Source organism: Leucopleurus acutus (assembly GCF_964270905.1).
Source record: "Leucopleurus acutus genome assembly, chromosome: 4".
Classification (NCBI taxonomy): Eukaryota; Metazoa; Chordata; class Mammalia; order Artiodactyla; family Delphinidae; genus Leucopleurus; species Leucopleurus acutus.
Window position 1 is genome coordinate 72,094,383 of NC_139146.1, and position 24,785 is coordinate 72,119,167.

Sequence of the window (24,785 nt, forward strand, 5' to 3'; positions counted from 1 at the left end):
TAGTTCTCTGTGCTCTACAGTGGGACCTTGTTGTTTATCCATCTAAATATACTAGTTTGGGGCTTCCCTGGTGGCGCAGTGGTTGAGAGTCCGCCTGCCGATGCAGGGGACACGGGTTCGTGCCCCGGTCCGGGAAGATCCCACATGCCGCGGAGCGGCTGAGCCTGTGAGCCATGGCCACTGAGCCTGCGTGTCTGGAGCCTGTGCTCCGCAACGGGAGAGGCCACAACAGTGAGAGGCCCACATACCGCAAATAAATAAATAAATAAATAAAATAAAATAAAAAATAAATAAATATACTAGTTTGCATCCGCTAACCCCAACCTTCCAGTTCATCCCTCCCACAACCCTTCCCCCACGGCAACCACCAGTCTGTTCTCTATGACATGACTTGTTTTTAGTGAGCCCATGTCGGGTCCTTGTTATCAGTGGTTCCTATTCTAGGAGCCCACAACTATCTCTTTAATAATAGAATCAGGATCCATATTTATCTAAGTGTGAGCAGAATAAAAGATGAGAATTTACACTGATGTCCGCTTCCCTCCCAGTTAGGTTACATAACTGCTTATCTTCTCTTTCTTGTTCTTTTGGGTGTTTAAAATAGGTACCGTCGAAGCTATGACTCCGATTTCACGGCTCCCTTGGTCTTCTATCACGTGTGGCCTGCTCTCATGGAGAATGACTGTGTCATTATGAAGGGAGAAGCTGTCACCAGGAGAGGGGCTTTTGTATGGTGCCCTTGCATAATGACAATTCAGCCCAAGTGTTTGATTCACAAGTTCGAGAACATTTATAAACCCAGAGATTCTATAAAAGAAGTTCATAAAGGGTTATTTGATAAGATTTCGTACAAAGGAGAGGAAAGGGACTGGCTGGGAAAGAACAGATTCTTTTCTTTGATTCTTCTTCATCATTTCCTGGCAGTCATTTCTTTGTTTATTGCTTTATTTACAAGATAGAACTGGTCCTATTTGCCTCCTCTGTCTTAGAAATATGATGCTATTATAAGGGCAAAGCCCCTTGAGCTCAACTTTTAGAGGCCCTCTACAGTTCTAAGCATTTAAAAGTGATCGATTAACTATCAGAAAACAATTGGCCCAATTTTTACTGATAGTTCTGTATTTTGGGATATGATGAATGTGTCCTGTTTTTCTCTCCTTGGTACGATGTGTAGGGAGGGGAGGGATGGAGAAAAAGAGGGCAGAGGAGGCGGGGAGAGAAGAGCCAATCAGTTTTGGAGGGTTGCTTCCTATATACATTGGCTGTAGAATGTTTTGAACATGTTAAATAATTGGACAGCCTTCAGAATGGAGTCTTAGGTATGCAAGTGTGTAAGTGTGTGTGTTAAGGTGGGGAGAGGATGTTGGAACTTGTTGCTACGGGTGCTTGGATAGTCTATATTGTGTTCCCATTATGGAGTATTACCCTGCCCTTTCTAGAAGTTAAGTGAATTCAGGAGAGGAGCTCCCAGGTCCAGAGCAAAGCCACCATCTGGGTGGTCTCAGTTCCTGTTCTCTTTGACCTGGAGGATAGGGGAAGTGCTTCATGGCAGCTTTTCACACATGAAGTGGAGAAGTGGAGTAGTGTATTTAAAAGAACTTAAGCTTAAATATCCCACTGTAGCATAAAGTATCTCAATGAAAATATTCTGTGCTGTAAGAGTTGAGCCCATAGAAACTGGTTTGCGTTGACTTGGCAACGTGTAGAGCACGTGCTCTACAATGAATGAACTCATAAAACGTGCTTCTTGCCCTTACAACAATTACCCTCTGTTAAGGAACTCTTGTAAACTGTCTGCAGTGCAATTTGGAGGGGAGGGAGAGGAAATAGCCACTATTCTTATGTTCTCCATCAAATAGCAAATTGCCTTTAACTTCCTTCTTCTCTCCCCTCCAGTATGTCACCAATATTCACCCAAGCTTAGACTCCTAAAACAAAGAAAATGCCCTAAAAGCGAGAACCCGGGAAAGGGTTGAATGACGGGAATTGATGAGAAGACTTTGACTAGTAAAATCTCATTATAGGAAATAAAATTTTCTTTTTGTTCATTAACTTAGTTGGACAGTAGGTGGGCCACAGTAGTGATTCACTCACTCACTTATTCATTAATTCATTTTATTCGATAGTTATTTATGACCCAAGCTCTGTGTTTAGATGCTGAGGATTCAGCAACGAACAAAACAAACACAAATTCCTGACCAGATGGAGCTTACGTTCTCCAACACTTGCAAACTTGAATGTAATTTCTAACAGTTTACTCATCAAAACAAAGTTCCCCTAGCATCATGAATTTGAATATCCCAAAGTTCATTGTAATGGGATTTTATTTGAGAAGTACCCTAGAGCTACTGTCAAATATTGGGCAGCTATAGCAAATGAGTGTACTTACTGGCGACCAGTAACGGGCAAGTGTAATCGTATCAGGAAAACCTCTTGTTCGTTCTATGGGATATGAGTATTGTTTTAAGCCACCTGGGCTTTCACAAACTATTGAATATTTTTCTCTTTCTTTTTTTCTAGTGGAATTCAGTGCGATCTCTAAGTCGATGTCGAAGCAGGAGTTTAAGTCCCATCTGCCCTCGTAGCCGTGTTAGTTTAAACACGGTATGTATCTGTCTAATCATTTTTACACAAAATCATCTTATGGTTGACGGGTTTTTTTGTCCACAGTCACCTATAAAAGAGGCGATGATAAGTTTGTAGGTAGAAAGAGAACCTACTACAATCACCCCAGATGGATTTTTATACCACCTTGGCTAAGGAATTTATCAGTCTAGAAAGAAGGAAGTAGAAGTAGTTTTTTTCCATTAGTTGAAAGAATAATAGACTTTAGTTATTTCGTGTTTTATTTTTATCTTTAAATGAAAATGGGCTATTAGCTATAAGTCTCCTGAGCAGAGAATAGGACATCTTAGTCAACTGATCTCTGCACACATCAGTCTCTGGTATCTCTAGAACTTCTTGTATGAGTTTGGAGAAATTGCTCAAATGGTCTGGATTTTAATACTGTATAAAGGGCATTGCAGGTCTTAATTTTCCTCCAAACTTCAAAGTAGGAAGAATTAAGATTAGTCTCTGTGTATTCATTCTTAGGATTACTAACACATATATCAAAGAAAAAAATAACAGCAAAAACATCTCTGAAAACTGTGGTTATAGTATCCCTAAAAACTAACATTATTATGATTCACCACTGTTCATTCATTCAACACATAATATTTAGTCAATGCCTTTTGAATAGAGATCTAGACCAAGACATGTTAAGATACCAGATAGGCTAACAATTTGCTGCTCCTCCAAATAAAAATTCTTTAAATATTTGTTCAAACTTGTTTTAGGGAGAGTGGTAGAGAAGGCAACTTCTCTGAAATTATCTCTAGCGATGCAACTCTAGCCCTAAACTTCTAAACCCCTCTCAACAAAACATTATGTTTGATAACATTCTTTTTTTTTATATAAATTTATTTATTTTTGGCTGCATTGTGTCTTCGTTGCTGCACGCGAGCTTTCTCTAGTTGTGACAAGCAGGGGCTACTCTTCGTTACAGTGCACAGGCTTCTCATTGCGGTGGCTTCCCTTGTTGTGGAGCACGGGCTCTAGGCATGCGGGCGTCAGTAGTTGTAGCACACGGGCTCAGTAGTTGTGACTCGCGGACTCTAGAGTGCAGGACTCAGTAGTTGTAGCACACGGGCTTAGTTGCTCTGTAGCATGTGGGATCTTCCTGGACCAGGACTCGAACCCGTGTCCCCTGCATTGGCAGGCGGATTCTTAACCACTGTGCCACCAGGGAAGCCCTGATACCGTTCTTATCAAACATTTTTTCCGTTATCGGATGGATGCTAGTGTGTATGTGTGTGTGGGCGATACAGAAATGACTAAAACATGGTTTCCTCCCTGAATGTGTTTCAATATAGGAAGATCAGTATGATTTCAACAAAGTAACTGAATGTTACAGCTGTCGGAGGAGGTAGAGATTCCCTCTGGCTTTAGTTCACGGTGGAGTTGTTATGTGATCTGGCAGAATTTTTGTGGGCTGGGAAACTGGGGACGACTATCCCCATGAAAGAAATGGCCTGAGAATGGAAAGCCATGTGTCAGACACAGTTCTTTAGCTCTTGCTGATTTTAATATAACTTAATTATCCTTATTGCCAAATAGGTATTCACAGTAGGAAAAAGCGAAAGGACAGTACATTTAATGGGCTGATAAATGAAAAAGACATATTATGAGTTTTATACTGGAAGAATCACAATGCTCATTCTAAGAGGAAGCGTTCTGTCAGAAGAAAGAGCCATATTAGACACCTGTGGCACTCACAGCCCTGGCAAGTTTTAACTCTGGACCATCACTGGAAAGCTTAGCAATGGGCAATGTCCCTCTGGAATAAGTACCTGTGTATGTTTGAACCCATCCTCTCTTTTTCCTACTTTGTGCCCAGGGAGAGCAAACTTAAGCTTTTGATAGACTAAAGTAGGTGCTCAAAGGTGAAGCTGCTGCTCAAATCCTGTCCCTTTCCAGCATCATCTCTTTACGACGAGCCCGGTACAAACTTTTTTTTTTTTTTTTTCGGTACGCGGGCCTCTCACTGTTGTGGCCTCTCCCGTTGCGGAGCACAGGCTCCGGACGTGCAGGCTCAGCGGCCATGGCTCACGGGCCCAGCCACTCCGCGGCATGTGGGATCCTCCCAGACCGGGGCACGAACCCGTGTGCCCTGCATAGGCAGGCGGACTCTCAACCACTGCGCCACCAGGGAAGCCCCCGGTACAAACATTTTTGGTTAATCTGGTTGACTGGTTTGAGACCTCATATCCAGAACAGCTTCCATCTTTGTTAACGTCTACTTATCTAAAGTGCTTGAAAGCTCACAGCAAGAATGACAATTGTGGTCAGTTATTTCCGAGCCATCGCAGGCTTGTAGATATGGGGGTAGGTTTTCCTCAGTGAAAGCAAAGGTGAGATTTGAAAAATGGCTCTTTTCTGGCTTCCCAGTGACCCTCCTTAATAGGACAGCATTTTGGACACATGACATAATTCATATAAAGGATGTGCCAGAGAGTATTGGATCATTTTAGCTTTCATTAATAATAATAATAAGTATTTTCTGGAAAGCATAGACTTCAGTATGGCCAGTGAACATCCAGTCTCAAAGTGTTTAGCAACCACTAAAAACAACCACAGCAACAAAACCCAATAAACAACTAGGCCACGGAGCTCAGCTTTTAGTTAATAATATAATTTAAGCTAAGTTGAGTGTCCATTTACTTCAGGAAGTATAAAAGGAATCACAGTGCTCAGCCTTAGGGGGAAACCATCATAGTTCTAAACTGCTTCAGATAAACTCTTTAGCTGGTTTTAGGAAAAAAACATCAAAAGGATTCTTTCTTTGAGCTCCATCTACTGTGTAATTCGCACTACACTTTTATATTTTCCAGATATCTCGAAGCCGGAGTCCTTCTCCAATAAGGTGTGGATTGCCAAGTAAGTCGGATGGTCTAGATGGAACAAAGTTTCTGCTTTTTATTGTTGCTTTTAGAGCTCAGCATCGTGCAGCAAAGTGAATGTTTTGCTCCTTGGAGAACATTTCTCACCTCCACTTCACACCTCTTATTTCTGGGCCTTCTTGCGGATGGTACCACAGCAGGTGCCGTGGGTGACACCGGAAGAGGCTCTCATGGAGAGATTTGATTGATGTAAACTTAGATTAACCATCCACCTTTCTTTTAGGTCTTCCCAAAAGAAATGGACCATAATAATGAACCGTTTACTTTTCTCCCTAGGGTTTTAAAACCACCAGCCATGTTCCTCTGCCCAGGATGTCTGCAATGGCCAACTTACCCAGTGCCTCCACCTGCCTGCTGTCTGCCTCAGACCTCACTAAAATAATGTGAAAAGGCAATTCTGTGTATCACTTCACACAGAGAGTTAAATGTTTTGGCTTAGCGCATTTGTACAGATATATAGCATTTTATTTTATTTTATAGATACAGATTCCATTAATTTGATAAAAAACAATTGCCTAGGGCTTCCCTGGTGGCACAGTGGTTGAGAGCCCTCCTGCTGATGCGGGGGACACGGGTTCGTGCCCCGGTCCGGGAGGATCCCACATGCCGCGGAGCGGCTGGGCCCGTGAACCATGGCCGCTGGGCCTATGCGTCCGGAGCCTGTGCTCCGCAATGGGAGAGGCCACAACAGTGAGAGGCCCACGTACAGCAAAAAACAAAAAAACAACAAAAAAACACAATTGCCTAGGTATTTAGGATCATATTAATTTGAAGCAAAGTCTATTACACAGGTTCAGGATTCTCATCCTGAAATACGAGGCTCTTTTATAGCAACTACAAGAGCTAAAGTGGAAAATCTTTACCGTGCTGAGTCCAAAAGACAAGAGGAGTCATTTCAGTTTATAAACTGATCATAAATATTATAATTGCTGGTTTTAGCTTTAACTGGAAAACAATCTGGGGTGTTTTAATTTTCTTTGGGGGTTTGGAAGACAGCCCTAGTCTCAGGTTGGGGAACTTATAGCATAGCAGTGACTTCAGGCTAAAGGTAGGTGATGATGATTTAGGAGAATATAGTTCATTGGCCTGCTTCTCTTTTCTTACTGTGAAGTGCCCAGTGTGGCTGAGTTGAGCACTGTTTGTTGAAGCTACTTACTTGAGAGAATCCTCTTGCTTCATAAATGCTGAGCTGTGATTTGGATAGAAGCCAGTTTGGAGATAAATGTTAATTACCTTGTGTTTATCTCCCGGGAATATTTCGGGCAGTATTAATGTACGTGTGAAATATAAAAGCTTCCTGGGACACACCCTTTACCTATTCCACCTGGTTGTTTACAAACTCAGAGCGCGTAAGAACTCCATCTGACTAAAAACACTTAAACCCAAGGCTAAAAGCTAAGGGTACCATTTATGGATTTTAAATTGAATGTCTATCCCTTGATTTCTTCACTGTGAAGTACTGTTGAAAAAGTTCACATTCAAGATTATAATGGAGTGTTGCTTTCTCAAGATGAATACTGTTCTTTCTGTTTTTGGGTTTTTTTTAAATTCTTTTCACTTTAATGCTGGTTTTAAACACAAGCTTTGCAAATGACAGCTTTTGCTGTGTGCCTTTTAGAGAGAAGCGCTGAACTGGTCACAGCTCAGTTTGTGTAATCTCAGCACCAGGACCAGCACCTGGGGCTTTTTAGGTGAAAACAAACAAACCAAAAACCCCCCAAAAAAACAAAAAAAATCTTCTCTAAAGCATCTTGCCTCTTGTGCTGGGACACAGGGACGGGGAGAGACCTCCCCAGTCTCCACCCTTTGGGTCTAATGGTCACCAACTCATTCTGAAGCGTGAACTTAATTGTTCTCCCTCTGCGTTTATGTAGTCATCACTTTGAGGCAGGGCCGCGTGCTGGAAGGAGAACCCAGTGCCCAGGTAACTCCAGTTCTGACTTGGTCAAGAGCTTGCTTGGTGACCTTAAGCAAATTACTGCGTCTCTCTGAGCCTCAGTTTCACTGCATAGCGAGGGTGGATGGGATCAGTGGTTCTCTCAACCCTCCCAGACTCACGCCCTCTTTCATAACAAATATTTTATTTTGGCTATTCTGAAATGATGTTCAAAGTTAATATGATTTATAGGCATATATACTTTTAAACAACGAATATAGTACTTGAACTGTAATATAAATCGGAAAAAAGGAAAGCAGTTTTTAATAAAATAGAATGTATTTCAACAAAAAAGCTTGGGTATGACTATCCCGGAAGATAAAGTCATCAGACGCTTACGCCTTTATGTAGAATTACTAGCTACAAGTGCAGATCAATGTGCGTTGTACTGGCAATATCATAAACACTAATGTCATGGGTTTTCTGGAATGGTGAAAAACTCTTGGTAAAGTTTTGAACAAAAACTTACAGCTGTGCCTTAATTTACATAGTAAATGCATTCCTGGAGAAGCTGGTGTATATTAAAACCATAGAATGTGTTATATGTTAAAAGGTCTTTTCTAAAATCTCACTAAATAATGAGAATGCCTACATATCAGAATTTTTTAGGAGTGAAATATGGGAATGCATCTGATTGGGAAAAAGGTCACATGTACTCAGTTTATTTGCTTTGTACCCTGTCTGGCCACTTGCCATTTCTCAAGTCTCTGATTTGATCCGTAATTGCACAGGCCATGGCAGTTAGTCTAGACTAATTCTTGGAAAGGATCCACAAAACCAAGGGAGGCTGACCTCTACTCATTTCATCAGGGTGTGCACCTTAACCTTGGTGACTTTGACAAGTGATAAACTCTTTCTTTGTAACTTGAATACATGTTAGTTTTTGTATTATCAGTTTAACATCTAATCATGAAATTAAGAAAAAAAAGTGCTTCTGTACTTGTAGGTTCTTTGCAATGAACTGCTTTCCTTGCAGATTCCCTTCACCCATCTCCATTTTCTGAGGTCTGAACCAGGGCCACAAATTCCCTCAATAAATATCAATGGTACCTCTGCTCTGGGGTTGACTCCATGATGCTGTGATTCCGTGCTGCAGCTTAATTATCAGATTCAGGTTATTTTATTCACAATTCATTGTCTTCATATTCAAGACACTCTCTGAGGAGTCCTATACTGTTTTTATGTACATTATTTCAGTTTCTCCCCACGAGAAATCCAGGTTGTCTTCAGTGTAAAATAGGTTAGGAACCTGTTCATCCAATACACCATGTGGTCTTCTTCCAAGCCTTTTTATTTCAGAATAATATTCTCTCCTGTTTTCTTTTGTTCCTCTATGGCCTATAGCATCAGTTCTTTTGTTTATTGGTTTGTTCGTTCATTCATTCATTCATACAGTCACAAGTTCATTGAGCACCTCCCGTGTGCAAGATACAGTATGTACTGCTAGGGATGTAGTGATGGACACGGTTCGGGCTCTCCTGGAGCTTAATGTCATGTCCAGTTGCATTCCTTTGTGTTTTTCCTGTCGTAGACAGCATATATGATGGAAGAAAGAAAAAAAAAATACAGCCAGTAGAGCAAATTTAAAAGAGAGAGTGCCACATATCAATTGAAGAATTCATTTGGGGGGCAAATACCTATATATAAGAAAGTTATGCAAGACAATGGGAGAAATATGGTGAACTTCACAAAAGAATGTAACTCAGTTATGTCATCCACAGGTGAATTACTCAGTCCTTTTACAAGTATCTACTGAAACTATAATCCTAAGATCATCATCAACCATAAAATGAGTGCGGGGGGAGGGGCCCAGAGATCCAGCTAATACTTCCAATTACCGCAGCTGTGTCCTCCACTTGCCATATTCCTAAGAAATGGCAAGTTGCAGAGCATTAGAATTCACTTTTAGGCACCTGCAAATCCTTCACAAGGCAGATTGCTGCCAATAGTGTTCTATAAAGTTTGTGTTGAATGGAAGACTTCTTAGTAGTATGACTTTGAATAATATCATACCTATAGTTAAGGGTAATGTGTTATGGAGATTTTAAGAAGCTAGTATTCCAAACTGCATTAGGTCATTGAAATGTGAGCCCAGGAACCATACGGGTAAGTGACATTCCGCATATGCCATTTAAATACGAAAACGGTGAAGGCTGTTGGCCTTAATACATTGAGTGAATAGGGGCATCGAAAATGAAGCAGGAACTAATTTTCTTTCAAATGCAGTGTGATGCGATAATTTCACGCTTAAAAAATTGACCCCCATGGGCTTCCCTGGTGGCGCAGTGGTTGAGAGTCCGCCTGCCGATGCAGGGGACACGGGTTCGTGCCCCGGTCCGGGAAGATCCCACATGCCACGGAGCGGCTGGGCCCGTGAGCCATGGCCGCTGAGCCTGCGCGTCCGGAGCCTGTGCTCCGCAACGGGAGAGGCCACAACAGTGAGAGGCCCGCGTACCGCAAAAAAATAAAAAAATAAAAATTGCCCCCTGGGTGCCAGCATGAACATCATACTTTCCATAGTATTACTGGCAATTAGTGTATCAAAACCAGGCAGCCAACAAACACATGGAAGGATGCTCAACATCACTAATCATTAGAGAAATGAAAACCAAAACTACAATTAGATATCACCTCACACCAGTCAGAATGGCCATCATCAAAAAATCTACAAACAATAAATGCTGGAGAGGACGTGGAGAAAAGGGAACCCTCTTGCACTGTTGGTGGGAATGTAAATGGATACAGCCACTATGGAAAACGGTATGGAGGTTCCTTAAAAAACTAAAAATAGAACTACCATATGACTCAGAAATCCCACTATTGGACATATACCCTGAGAAAACCATAATTCAAAAAGAGGCATGTACCACAATGTTCATTGCAGCACTATTTACAATAGCCAGGACATGGAAGCAACCTAAGTGTCCATCGACAGGTGAATGGATAAAGAAGATGTGGCACATATATACAATGGAATACTACTCAGCCATAAAAAGAAATGAAATTGAGTTATTCGTAGTGAGGTGGATGGACCTAGAGACTGTCATACAGAGTGAAGTAAGTCAGAAAGAGAAAAACAAATACCATATGCTAACACATATATATGGAATCTAAAAAAAAAAAAAGGTTCTGAAGAACTTAGGGGCAGGACAGGAATAAAGACGCAGACGTAGAGAATGGACTTAAGGATATGGGGAGGGGGAAGGGTAAGCTGGGACTAAGTGAGAGAGTGGCATGGACATATATACACTACCAAATGTAAAATAGATAGCTAGTGGGAAGCAGCCACACAGCACAGGGAGATCAGCTCGGTGCTTTGTGTCCATCTAGAAGGGTGGGATAGGGAGGGTGGGAGGGAGACGCAAGAGGGAGGGGATATGGGGATATGTGTATACGTATATCGGATTCACTTTGTTACAAAGCAGAAACTAACACACCATTGTAAAGCAATTATACTCCAATAAAGATGTAAAAAACCCAAAAAACAAAAAAAACCAGGCAGGTAACTCTATTTGTTATTGGGTAAGCAACAAAAAATATGATAAATGGGCATGTTATAGCTTTATTTCAATATAGTTTAAGCCATAATTTCAGGATACAACCAAAATAATGTCTTGAAATGTGATGTGAAATATATTTTGGAAAAGTTAGTAATCGGATAATTGTCAGAAACTCTTGAATGCCATTTGATGAATTGGACCCTTTCACAATTAATTTCTGATGTTGGGATGCTGGGCAGATGTGGCATTATACACCCCTCCTACTTGCTTCTATCTTAGACCAGGGAACAAAGTTCAGAGCTGTGTCTTCAGAATAACAGACTTTAGGATTGGCCTGGCTCTGTGGGTCACAAAGTTGAAATGAGAATGGAAACAGTTATTCATTCATTCATCATTGATTCATTTAGGAAGCATTTGTCTATGCTTTTTTTTTTTTTTTAATTTATTTATTTTTGGCTGCATTGGGTCTCTGTTGCTGCATGCGGGCTTTCTCTAGTTGCAGTGAGCGGGGGCTACTCTTCTTTGTTGTGTGTGGGCTTCTCATTGCGGTGGCTTCTCTGGTTGCGGAGCATGGGCTCTAAGTATGTGGGCTTCAGTAGTTGTGCTTAGTTGCTCCATGGCACGTGGGATCTTCCCAGACTAGGAACTGAACCCATGTCCCCAGCATTGGCAAGCGGATTCTTAACCACTGCGCCACCAGGGAAGTCCCTTGATGCATGTTAAATGATGTTCTAGTCATGGTGTCAGGAGGTTTTGGAGTCTTTTCAGGAAGTCATATGGATAGAGAGGGAGATGAAGGACTATTAGGTCCTTTAGCATGTGATTAGGGTTGGCAGGATATATAATGGAATTTTACCCTTTGAATGGGATGGTCAAGGGCATGAAAACCAAGTTACACCTATTACACTCTTGTGTTTGGCACCAGTAGAGTTTTACTCGGCAGGAATCTGTGTTTCCAGAAGGCGGCTTCATCTTAGAAATGGTTGCTTTAGACTGGATATTTGTGTCCCCGCAAAATCCATATGTTGAAACCTAAACCCCAATGTGATGGTGTTTGGAGATGAGGGCTTTGGGAGGTGATTAGGTCATGAGGGTGGAGCCTTCATGAATGTGATTAGTGCCTTTATAAAAGAGACCCCCTCGAGCTCCCTCAGCCCTTCTGCCATGTAAGGACACAGCAAGAAGATGACCGTCTATGAACCCAAAAGCGGGTTCTCACCAGACATTGAAGCTGCTGACACCTTGATTTTCGACAACCCAGCCTCCAGAACTGTGAGAAATAAATGTTGAGTAAGTTCCCACTCTATGCTATTTTTGTTATGGCAGCCCGAACAGACTAAGATAATGGTTATCTTTATCTAAGACCCGTTTGTATCCATTCTATCCTGTTGTTTATGACAACTCTCTGCTGCATATCACTGGCCTGGATGTGATGTCACTGATTTCTGACCTTTCTTGGTTTGATTTGAAATTGCCTAACTGAAAATAAAAAGGGTTGGGGGTGGAGGGAGGAAAAATAAAAGAAAAATTTTCAGGTTTTCTTTCACTGGAAAAATAAATTTCTTCTGATGTTAAGAAGAGTGATGGCATCCTTTAATACATACGCTTCTTACTGATAATTTGACAGAAAGCTTAAGATGTTTCTCAGAATAGCCTTTGCAGAATACAAGTAACTAGTACTTAATCCAACATTTTTTATGTGCCAGATGTTGTGCTACGCATTATTAAACCCATTTTACAGATGGGGAAGCTAAGGTTAAGTTATTAAGTAACCTGACCCAGGTCACGAAGTACGTAAATATTGGAGCAAAAGTTCAACCCAGGTTTTCTGATGTTGAGCCCCACCCTCTTCTCCCTGATTCTACAGAATGTTAATAAGATGTGAACTAAAAAAATGTGTCCTGTGGCCAACTAAGTTTGGAAAATAATGTGTTAAATGTGATTCAAACAAATCTCTATAGGACCTCAGAGCCTTTAATCTACTGTTTGTGGGGCACTTCAAAGAGAATGTCATGTGCAGACTCTCCAAATTTATTTTGCCATGGAAACCTTTTTTTTCATGGAGTTCTTGAAGAAGTACTGTTCTAGAAGACCTGTTTCAGGAAATTCTTCCTCAGACCTATTGGTTTTCTAGAATTACAGATGCTGCTCACCACTGGGAGTTAGATTTTATGAACTTTTACAAGTGAAAGAAGAATTCTGACTCTGATAAACAGACTTTTCACTCAATAAACTCATTACGGAATAAAAGGCTCAAAATGGAAATCTCTTATTTATCCCTATTCTTTATACTTCTGCTTATCTTTCCCTTTTGCCTTATTTTCTTCACCCTTCTATCAAGTGTATCATAAAATAAAATTCCCTTAAACCCAGTATTTATGTCAGTGTTGCTTTTCCAGCATTCATGTTTCTCCTTCAGTCCCTCACATGTTATGCCTTTGCATCTTTACTTCTATTTTCTCTTTCTTGTTCTCTTCTGCTTTATCAGGGTTTTGTTTTCCTAGTTAGTCTCTCTACTGTAAATCTATTTACACTTCTTAAAAACAGGTACCTAACCTTTAATGTAATTATGAATCAGTGAAAGAGACAAATGGATATTATTCAAAATTAGAACCCACTGAATAGCATTCCCTATAAAGATGAATTTGTATCCTCATTCATATAATGCATGCATTTTATGAAATTTTAAAATAACTATTTTCTAAACTTTTGCATATTTGGGTTATTAAAAATGACAATTCTTAACTTATGTGTAACTTCCAATAAGTCTGAGTTGTGATTATACTTACATCTTAAGTCACTTCAATAAAAATGTTGATTAATATTTCCCCAATTTGTTTGATGATGAAAATCACTTGGCATACTTATCAAAGATAGATTCTTGGACTCTATTCCAAGCATACTGAATCAGAATCTCCAGGGGCATCTGTATTTTTAACATTGGCAGACAAGTTTGAAAAGCACTGCCCTCGATCTGGATTTAATGACTCACAAGCAGAGTATTGCAGAAGTAATTTATTGCATGTATTATGCTGTCCTTAAATTTCTAAATGGAAAATAATATATTAATTTAAAAGCCTCTGAGAATATTATTTGCCCTACTCCAGTAATAGGTAAGTTACTGAAAATTTAGTATATGTATTCTTGATCTGTGTACATATATACAAAAAGATTACTATATAATTAGATTTTCAATAAAAGAAAGAGGAGGACAAAAAAGAATAGAAATTTTATTTTTCTTCCCTAGAGGTTAAAAAATGTCCTTTCTTGTGTTTCGTATTTGGATAGCCTCTTTGTTGAGCTGTCAGAATGTGTATTTCATAAGTCATTCCCTTCTACCTGTTAGAAACACAGTTTCTAAACTGTGTTAGAAACACAGAATAACGAGTCCCCATTGGCCACAGTTTGCTTACTCATGGTTGTCTGCCAAATGGAGCTTGTCACCTGGATGATTCAGACTTTGGAACAGTTTTATGATTATTCACATGAATCTCTAGAGAAAATCTAAAACAGAGTGAAACTGACATCCAAATATTAGACCTCACAGGTGGCCCACCTCAACTGGAATTTTCCCAAATATTAAATAGAGGAGAGACATTTGGCTTTTCCTGTTTACTCACCAAATGTTCCAAAGAGAAGATTGGAAATGAACCTGTTTCAGTTTCTATTCGTAAAATCTAAAGCACTTTTTCTGTTTTCAGAGCGCAATATAATCTCTCATCACTAGTGTCTTAGTGTTGAAAATTAGGTTCTCAAAAGCTCCAAGAAAGAAATATTGATACAGAGGGGCTAAATGTAACTTCAGATTGAATATGCCAGTATTTGAAATACATGGTGCTTTCGTGGAAATAATGATAGATTTTAAAATTTTTTCTTAATGTTTTCCTTGTTTGGTTCAGCTTTTCTTCATTGAATAGCTAGAAGTGGCCTTGTAAAACAAAACAACACTGATTATTGGAAATAAAAGTTGCAATATTTGGGGGGGGGCAGGGTAATCCCTTTGTCCTTAACCAATTTGATCCACAATTAAAGGAAATTGTGGGACATAAATCAATTCCAATCTTGAGGTCTCTTTAGTTCGCGTAGGTCTGGGACATGTATGAACAGCCACCAGATGGCAATGTTGCTTAAGAAATAGGCTACTCTCCCCCAGTCCTAAGACTCAAATTGGGAAATAGCAATTCCTTAGGTAAAATCTATAACAATGACCAGTTTTACTGCTCTCCATAAATTTAGAGAATAAGTTAAATTGATGGAGGATGGCCATGCATAAAATACAAAAAGTGTGATAGAAAATGTGAAGTGTTAAATAGCTATCATTATACCTAATAAAGTATTTATGTATTTGATCCCCAAGGCCTGGGAAGAAATTCCTCTGCTAAAACAAAGCTTTCTGTGTGTTAATTTTTAAATTTCCTTATGCAACCTACCACCACCATCTTGTTAACTTGGAGTTCTTAATGAGGCATGATTCAGTTTGTTAATAAATATTTTGAATATAGTTCTTTGCTTTTAAACATGGAATAGGAGAAACTGAAGGTTTAATCATCCTTGAAGGTTTCCAAACTTTTTCAGATTGTTAGCTTTTCCCATGGTCCAAACTCCCCAGGTCTGTCCTGAGCAGGGAGGTCAGTTTCAGAGACCCTTAGGGTTATTCCAAGCAAATATTTCAGTTTTCACCTGGAAGATGGAATAATATTGCTGAGAAACTCTCTTAAGAAATTACAGGGACTCACAAGAATAATATGGGAGCGTTTGAAAAAGGTCACAAATGAAAGGAAGAAAATTCTATAGCATTAATTAAAACTATTTACTTAAAAAGTAAATTTTGAAGAAGCAGAAATGTTTCCGGTCAAAAATGTAGATTTCCAGGATGGGGGGTGGGAGGAGATAAATTAGGAGTTTGGGATTAACATATACATACTACTACATATAAAATAAACCAGGACCTACTGTATAACACAGGGAACTATACTCAATATCTTGTAATAATTTATAGTGGAAAAGAATCCGAAAAAGAATATATATGCATAACTGAATCACCTTGCTGTATACTTGAAACTAACGCAACACTGTAAATTAACTATACTTCAATTAAAAAATGTAGATTTGCATTTTGGCTTCTCTAGACGTGCTTTGGTATTTTTTTTCTATTTTATTTTTTAACATAATTTTTTCTGAGAGCATTGATCTTAAAATTTATGTCTTTAAGGTCAGTGAATTTATCAGTTAAATATTCCTTCTGCCAATGACCACACACCTAAGTTTAAGTGAAAATTCTAGTCTCCAAACAAAATTTTACAAAGGATTTTATACATCCCCCTCCTTCACTGAGGCTTTAATCCAGGTCTTTAGGCTCTGTATCACCTGGGTCAGACTTTTGGGTAAGGGGATCAAATCCCCAATTTTTCCACTAAAAATTGGAATTTTTCACTAAAAATTTTCCACTAAAAATTTTCCACTAAAAATTTTTCCAATTTTTCTTGGAAGCCAAGAGCTTATTTGTATTTAGTTTTAACAACAGAGCATCCATCTACTTAGTATTTAATTTTAATACATAGACATTGTGCATGGTCCCAGGAGGACAGAAGTCACTGTGGGTAAGGTACCTATCTCTCTTAAACCGAATAGTGTAATAGTGTAATAGTGACTTTGCCCCAGAGTCAATCCAGGAAATGGAAAGGAAAAGTTCTGAGTGTTAAAGATATAAGGAAAAGGGGTTAGGATTAAAGAAGAAGTTGAAGGGGGTCTGTTTCCAAGGACATCTCTTTGTTACTAGTTTTGCTTCTGGAGCTGTGTCTATCAAGAAGTCGAGGAGAGGTGAAAACAGGATGTCAGCGTTCAGTGGTGCAGATTTTGCTTTTCCCAACCCCAGGGAGCTCCTCTCACTTGGATCACTGCTATTCAAAGTGCCAATCAACAAGGAGCTGGGACCTGATTGTAAATCAATGAACTGCTTCCTTTGTTGAGAAAGTTTTGCTACGGGGAAAAAAAAAAAAAAAAGCTGCACTAAACAGCATGCTTAGGGATAGAGTTGATTTAAATTCTGATGCAAGCTCCTTACTTAATGGTGGACCTAAAATCAATAGCTTGTGGGCTGATAGCAGTCCTGAGCAGCACCAATTAGACTCTGATGAGAGCAGTGTTCCCTAGAATTGTGCATTGCCCAACAGTGAACCTTATCCAGCAAACTTGCATAAGAGAAAGTGGCTCTAGTATTGGTTTTAGTAGCATCTTCAAAGTTCCTGGAAGGCCTCATATAGAAGAGATTATCAGAACCATTTTTGCTGTTCCCCTGCTGAGGGGAAATAAACCATATTCTTCAAATGGGGCTTCTCCCTTTCTTCTGAGATCCTTTAGGAAGAGAAGTATGCACAGGATCTGGACTCGGGTGAGGCAAGCCGTTGCACTGGGTACCAAAAACTCAGTAATAAAATAACATTTTAATGCAATATTAAAAAAAAGTCAAAGTTAATGAAAAAAATCCATGACGAACAAAGTACTTGCACTTTAAATAAAGATAGGGATGATATTGATAATACATTCTTTTGAATTCTGAATGCATGCTTTGAATCATCTGTAAATTAATTCAATATGGCTAGTATCTCTGGGCTTTGATGAGAGAATCTCATTGTGATCCATATCTGTTCAAGAAATCAGTTTGGAAACAAAACAAGACCAAAAGTAACAGGTCTCTTGGAACACATGAAACTGCATTTATCAGCAACTTTTCTCTGTAGCCACAAAAATAAAAAATGCTAGATCTAAGAAATAATGAGGGTTTGCCCAATTTCAGTTTCTGATCACATGAACTTTGTTACACAGGTCTGATCAATACACTTCCTTTTAATCCTAGGCGTATTTCAGACCAATACGGACATTGGGATGGAGGTGCCCATCTGATGTGTGGACATCCGTACTGGTGGACCTAAAAGGCATTTCTAATCAAGCGTACAGTGAATAAAAATTTAAAGACATTTAACAACATAGAAACTGTTATTTGAGCAAAATATAATCTCTGACATTCACACTGAAAGAGAACATCTTGTGTCAGGAAGAGAGACATTTCCTTGGAAAAGTCAAAGATGAGGGGGAGTTGTTAATTACTGGATGTAATCCCATTGTCTGTTCTTTGATGGGGTTTTCTGAAATACTTATCTTGTTTGGCTTTAGTCTCTGTGGACTGGAGAGTTGCCTTAAGAAGAGTTAGCCCTCCGTCAATTACAGGATGGTGCAGAGTACACTAGCACTTGAGTGATCTCTGCTTTGAAGAACAATAAGAACTTCATAAAGAAACTTTGGAAAGTCATTCCCTTTGGAGATAATACCCATGTCCCACTAAGCCTCCTCTCTTGGAACACCCCTTTCCCCAGAGCCATAAATAAATTTAAATGAACTTATTAATTTCTAAATATTCTTAATTATGACAATAGAGTCATTGAAAACAAAAGAAAGCTTATTCTTTCCTTCTTCTTATGAACCTGCAGATCTATGTTTGCTTATAACCCCGAGGGACAACAAGAATGCTCTGTTTTGATTTTTTTTTTTTTTTTTTTTTTTGCGGTACGCGGCCCTCTCCCTTTGCGGAGCACAGGCTCTGGACGCGCAGGCTCAGCGGCCATGGCTCACGGGCTCAGCCACTCCGCGGCATGTGGGATCTTCCCGGACCGGGGCATGAACCCGTGTCCCCTGCATTGGCAGGCGGACCCTCAACCACTGCGCCACCAGGGAAACCCTGTTTTGATTTTTATATTTGGAAGTAGAGGACCAGGACCAATCCTGGGCTGCTGCTAGTCAGACTGACCATGGACTAGGGTATCAGCAGAGCAAGGTCACCTCCCAAGTAAAATAACTTAGTGTCTGTTACTCTCAAAAAGTATTATAAGTAGCTTTAGGGAAAAAAAATCAGAATTTTGTTGGACTTCCTCAAGCTTTTAGACTGTGAAAAAAATTGAATTGTAAATGGGTGGAGGGGATGTGTCATAATTTCTTCAAAGTTTAAGGTCTTTGAAGACAACATGTACGGGGCAAAACATGAAGCCCATCTGTCCACTGAGGCTTTTCGAGAAGATGGTCATCTTGCATGTTTCCCACAGCTACTGTGCTCGCCTCTCTTCAGAATTTCCCACACGGGAGGGGACTGGTTTTGTTACTAGAAACTCTGACCGGAAAAGAAGTTCTCGATGTCTGGACAATTCCCTTTCCTCTTGCTCTTTACTGCCCATGTGATGGTCCTGGCTGCCAGCAGAAGCCCTCTCCACAGGACCCCTGGCAGGGAACTCACTTCAGTACCAGCCTCAACTCCACAGCATTTGTCTGAGGAGGGAATTCTAGCCACAGAGGCAGCTTTGCACACGGTGTCTCTGAGCCTTGCGGGAGCCACACCAACCAATGTGGACACTGAATGGGGACTAGTGTGGCACTGTTTGCATAAATAGAATACTTCTCCAGGTTTTACTGAGAGAAGAGAGCTGGGTTATCCACTCCATCACTTTTCCTCGGGCTCAGCTTTGAGCGCAGCAGACTGCCGATGCCCTGTGCAAAACGCAGGGCCAGAGTGACCGAGGGAGGTTGGGAGGTGACGTGAGGACAATACTTTTTCACTGGGCTGCTTCCTCTGCTGGTATATGACCAACAGACAGGCGTTCCAGAGCCAGCCAAATGAGAGATTCTGTCAACTGCTCACAAACACATGGACACACACTCTGTACTGCATGCAAACGTGTGCTGATAAAGGCTGGAGTCTTGGCTGGGGGCAATTTTACTCTGACTATGTAAAGTCTGCCTGCTGGGACCCTGCCTCAGAGAGGAAGTGTCCAGAGAAAGTCTACTCCAGGCCATGACTCTTTGAAAAAAAATTCACTCATGTCTCATGAAGTAAAGTATTTGCTCTTACTGAGAGTAGCATGAGAATTGAGCTGATGCCAGTTTTTAGATAACTGTCAGTCCAGAAACTTCAGAAGTGGGTTGCAATGATTCCTGTGAGAGAAAAAAATCTTCCCAGGAGTTTGCCCTCTCAAAGTCAAATGAAGTGTCTGGGGGTGTTCTAGGTTTCTGAGGCCTGTCCTTGGTGGTTCTCTTCCTCCTGGGAGGATGGGAGAAGTGACACTGGGCCTCACACAGCTGCAAGTAGAGGTTTACTCAGGGACCATGTTGTACTCAGGCAGCCCTGTCCAGAGCTTGGGAGGTTTCTGACAGGTCTCAGGCCAACCCCACATCTCAGCGAGGTGGGAGACTTCACCCCAAGGATCCGAGTCTCCAGCCTGGAGACATTGGATGGATGAGAACTTCCACCATTGCCCCACAGGGTGTGTTAGAGGATTGGCCTCATCCACAGGTGGCTCCTCCTGCAATTATATTGGGGCTGGAGGATGGTCACTAGCTAGAGCTGTGCAGGGCCTGGTTTCTGTTGAGGAATGCCGGGCCTTGCAGGGAGATCTGTCAGGAACAAGAGAATACAGAAGGAAGACAAGAAGGGACTCCCTGATGGTGGCCCCTGCGGAGGTACCACCTTGAAGAAATGTGGCATCAGTTTGGGTTCCTTATCTTCTCTCCTTTCCTTTCTTCCCTCTTCTCCCTCTCCTTCGTCACCCTAACTAAGAAGAATCCTTGGCTGCTACAAGACTTTCCTACCAGTAGGTGGGAGTTTCCTTTGGGCACCAGGAGGAGGGAGAGAGTGATTTGGGTGGATGAAAGAGATGTATGTGAAGCCAGCACAGAGAGAGAGGGGTAGGGAGAGAAACTGGTAGGATAAAAATCATGGATAAAAGGAGTGGCAGATTACTGGGTAGGTCTGGAGGTCTCAGCATGTGCGGCTCCTTCTGAGTTGACAGCCAAACTGTCCACTCCCTCTTGTTACCTCCCCTCACTCCATCCCCCAGAACTGCTGAGCCTTCCATAGCTCCATGACTCAATGGGAACCAATTCTTGACCCTCTGGGCAGCATTTCCAGGTTGTTTGGTCTGCGGAACTAGTGCCCAGGGCTTGGCATCAGTTCTTTGGCGGTGGGAATCCCTATGCTGCCTGTGGTTTCCTTTGTGAACTCGGGCAATTCACTTAACTTCCCAGAGACGCACTTTCTTGATGGATAAAATGGGATATTTTAAGAACTAAATTTGAAACAAGGCAGAACAGGTACTAGTTAAATGTGTTGAGAACCCAAACCTCCGTAGAACATTGAAGAAGCAGCTGGAGAAGTTAAGCTGTCTCTTGCTGACGACACTCAGCATTCCGTCTCTGCACACTCCACGCCAGCCCCGTCCCTTTCCTCCCCAGTGCTGTGGCCCCTTTCTCTGATTCCCAGGCTCTCAGTTTTCTGGTTTTCGTTCCCAGGCAGGGTCACTTCTAGGAATCCTGGGATATTACTTGTGAGAAGCTGTCAGTGAAGGCAGGATACTGTTTGCCAAGGAAAACCCACTGTAGAGTATACAGGCGGCCAGGGCAAACATGGTTCTGCTCTGGGCTTTGGTGGAAAAACATTACTGCTGTTTCTTTAGAAAGAATTAATATTTTTGAGCATAGTTAAGGATTGTGCATAAGAGAGAGGACTGAATAGCACATTGTTTTGGCAGGAAAGGATGCAGACATCTTAAAAAACAGGAGCACCCTGCTGCAATACTATCTTACTGTTTTGAAATATTCTACACCATTAAAATAAAAAAGCAAACAATTTATGAAGCTGGGGAACTTCACCTCTAAAGCTTTTCTCCTGAGCATAAAGAACTCTGAACATTTAGGACAAGACCTGTGAATCGATTCCTTCTGTAATGAGACCTCTCTGCAAATGCTCTCCCCAGGCCATGTCTGTAGAAGTAACCAGTGTAATTTCTGGTCTGGTCTGGCCTGTAGCTTTGATGACAGGAAGAGAAGCTCCATTTCCTCTTTGCATGGCTAGTTCTTGCAGCGTTTCCCGGAAGCAGTGTTTTGTCTAGTCCTAACGGAATTCGAAAGCTAAAGGCATTATTCCTTCCACTCTGCAGATGCAAAAGCTTAGTAACTTGTGCATGGTCTCAGCTCCAACCCCTTCTTTTCCTATTAAAATACGTGACAACAGAGAGTCCCGACCCTCATCCTGTCAGAGTTGGACAAAGTTTGCCTCTATGTGTTATTGTAATACTGAGCTCACTAAATCCCTTGCCTGGCTCGACTCACTTTTAATAATTAAAAACTCAATTAACTCAAATATATAAACACAGGGACTGTGCAAGCTCATGTTTCATTCAGAGCCCAACTTCAATGCAGACAGTTTATGGGCTCTTACTTTCTTCAGTGTGAACCTGTAGGGGCTGACTGCTCAGTCTCTGCATCTCTGACTGCCGTATGCTTTCCTCACTGCTACTTTAATCAAGACCAGATTTTGCTTGATGTGAAATGAGATCTGAAGGCCCTGAGAAGTCATCCTCATGAAATTTGAGTAGCTGGAGCCCACAGAGTGAGAGAATCTGATTTAGAAACATCATTTCCATGCTAGATTTCCAGTCCATCTTAAAGGGAACACAGCTCACATCTCTGGGCTCTGAAAAAGTTGCATGAGATCTGGGGGTTTCCTGTGAACCTGAACCTGACTATATAACTAGTTTAGGAAGTGAGAAATAAAGTTTTGGATGATCATACAGTTGGATCTGCAATCTGTTGGGTTCAATGGGTTTAAGTACATTTTTCCAGTAAATTAGCAAAAGAGAACAATGAATATTGTTATAGGTCAAGTCCTTTGTATGAGTTTTCTCAGGAATTTATTTTAATTAAATCAGATCAACAGAGCTACAGTGAGGCCTTGTGAGAGTTGAGAAAGCTGCAGATAAATTGTCCTTGCCACACAATGAAATAAGAAGTGGGGTCTGGAGCTTTAACGGGGTTGTGGACGCTTAGGGGGAATAGAACACTGAGACCCAGGGCAGCTGGGTTCTTTCTCCCAGGCCTTGCTTGGCCTGGATGGGGGCATTCTCTGCCCAGGAACTTCCTGTTTGGTTGAAGTGAGAAACCTCAGTGTGTCCTGAGAGCAGTGCCCATGATGTGTCCATTGTCCCAGAGAAGCTGTTTGTCCAGTCTTTGGTGGCAAATCTGGAGCTTTTCATACTCATTCACTCGGAAAGAGAACTGCCACTTCCTGGTTCATGACCTACATCCTTTATCTTTCATGGTTTGTGCAAGGGAGGTAATAATGTCTCCAGACCTACCTCAGGTGAGACTTGCATGAGACAGCAGTTATGGAAGGAGGCAGAACATTTGGACCCTTAGATTATTAAAGTGTTCAGCAGTTCTGGTGAAGTCACAAAAGGCCTCTTCCTAGTCTGATATGCAAAGGAAGCTCCTGTATTTATATGGAAGCGATAAACTCTGAATCACCATGTGATTCCTGGAGGGCCTCACTCCAGACTTCTTCTACAAAAGAGAATACATTCTTGTGTGATCAATACACTAGTTTTTTTTCAGGTATCAGTTTACTCACAGCTGAATATAATGCCTAACTGATAATTATATTTTCTGAAACATAGTATATGGAAATTTATCAATATTCATATCATTCTGATTGAAACGTATAGAGAAATAGTCTTTATTATTTAAATCTTTATTGGAGTATAATTGCTTTACAGTGGTGTGTTAGTTTCTGCTTTATAACAAAGTGAATCAGCTATACATATACATATATCCCCATATCCCCTCCCTCTTGCGTCTCCCTCCCAGCCTCCCTATCCTACCCCTCTAGGTGGTCACAAAGCACCGAGCTGATCTCCCTGTGCTATGCAGCTGCTTCCCACTAGCTATCTGTTTTACATTTGGTAGTGTATATAAGTCCATACCACTCTCTCACTTCGTCCCAGCTTACCCTTCCCCCTCCCCGTGTCCTCAAGTCCATTCTCTACGTCTGCGTCTTTATTCCTGTCCTGCTCCTAGGTTCTTCAGAACCATCTTTTTTTTTTTAGATTCCATATATATGTGTTAGCATACGGTATTTGTTTTTCTCTTTCTGACTTACTTCACTCTGTATGACAGACTCTAGGTGCATCCACCTCACTACAAATAACTCAATTTCCTTTCTTTTTATGGCTGAGTAATATTCCATTGTATATATGTGCCACATCTTCTTTATCCATTCATCTATCGATGGACACTTAGGTTGCTTCCATGTCCTGGCTATTGTAAATAGAGCTGCAATGAACATTGTGGTACATGACGTTTTTTGAATTATGGTTTTCTCAGGGTATATGCCCAGTAGTGGGATTGCTGGGTCATATGGTAGTTCTAGTTTTAGTTTTTTAAGGAACCTCCATACCATACTGTTCTCCATAGTGGCTGTATCAATTTACATTCCCACCAACAGTGCAAGAGGGTTCCCTTTTCTCCACGTCCTCTCCAGCATTTATTGTTTGTAGATTTTTTGATGATGGCCATTCTGACTGGTGTGAGGTGATATCTAATTGTAGTTTTGATTTGCCTTTCTCTAATGATTAGTGATGTTGAGCATCCTTTCATGTGTTTGTTGCCAGTCTGTATATCTTCCTTGGAGAAATGTCTGTTTAGGTCTTCTGCCCATTTTTGGTTTGGGTTGTTTGTTTTTTTGATATTGAGCTGCATGAGCTAATTGTAAATTTTGGAGATTAATCCTTTGTCAGTTGCTTCGTTTGCAAATATTTTCTCCCATTCTGAGGGTTGTCTTTTCGTCTTGTTTATGTTTTCCTTTGCTGTGCAAAAGCTTTTAAGTTTCATTAGGTCCCATTTGTTTATTTTTGTTTTTATTTCTATTTCTCTGGGAGGTGGGTCAAAAAGGATCTTGCTGTGATTTATGTCATAGAGTGTTCTGCCTATGTTTTCCTCTAAGAGTTTTATAGTGTTTGGCCTTACATTTAG

At 40.9% G+C, this 24,785-nt stretch overlaps 1 protein-coding gene across 1 annotated transcript in view; it reads left to right on the forward strand.

The window, feature by feature from the left end:
- The window catches only part of SPATA18 (spermatogenesis associated 18), a gene marked incomplete at both ends in the record, with an annotated part of 157,624 nt that overhangs the window by 23,488 nt on the left and 109,351 nt on the right, over positions 1–24,785 (forward strand). Inside the window, 3 exons of the mRNA XM_082838140.1 lie at positions 605–728; positions 2,521–2,604; positions 5,433–5,478. Of these exons, the coding sequence (XP_082694266.1) occupies positions 605–728; positions 2,521–2,604; positions 5,433–5,478 (254 nt within the window). The remainder of the gene's footprint in view (positions 1–604; positions 729–2,520; positions 2,605–5,432; positions 5,479–24,785) is intronic.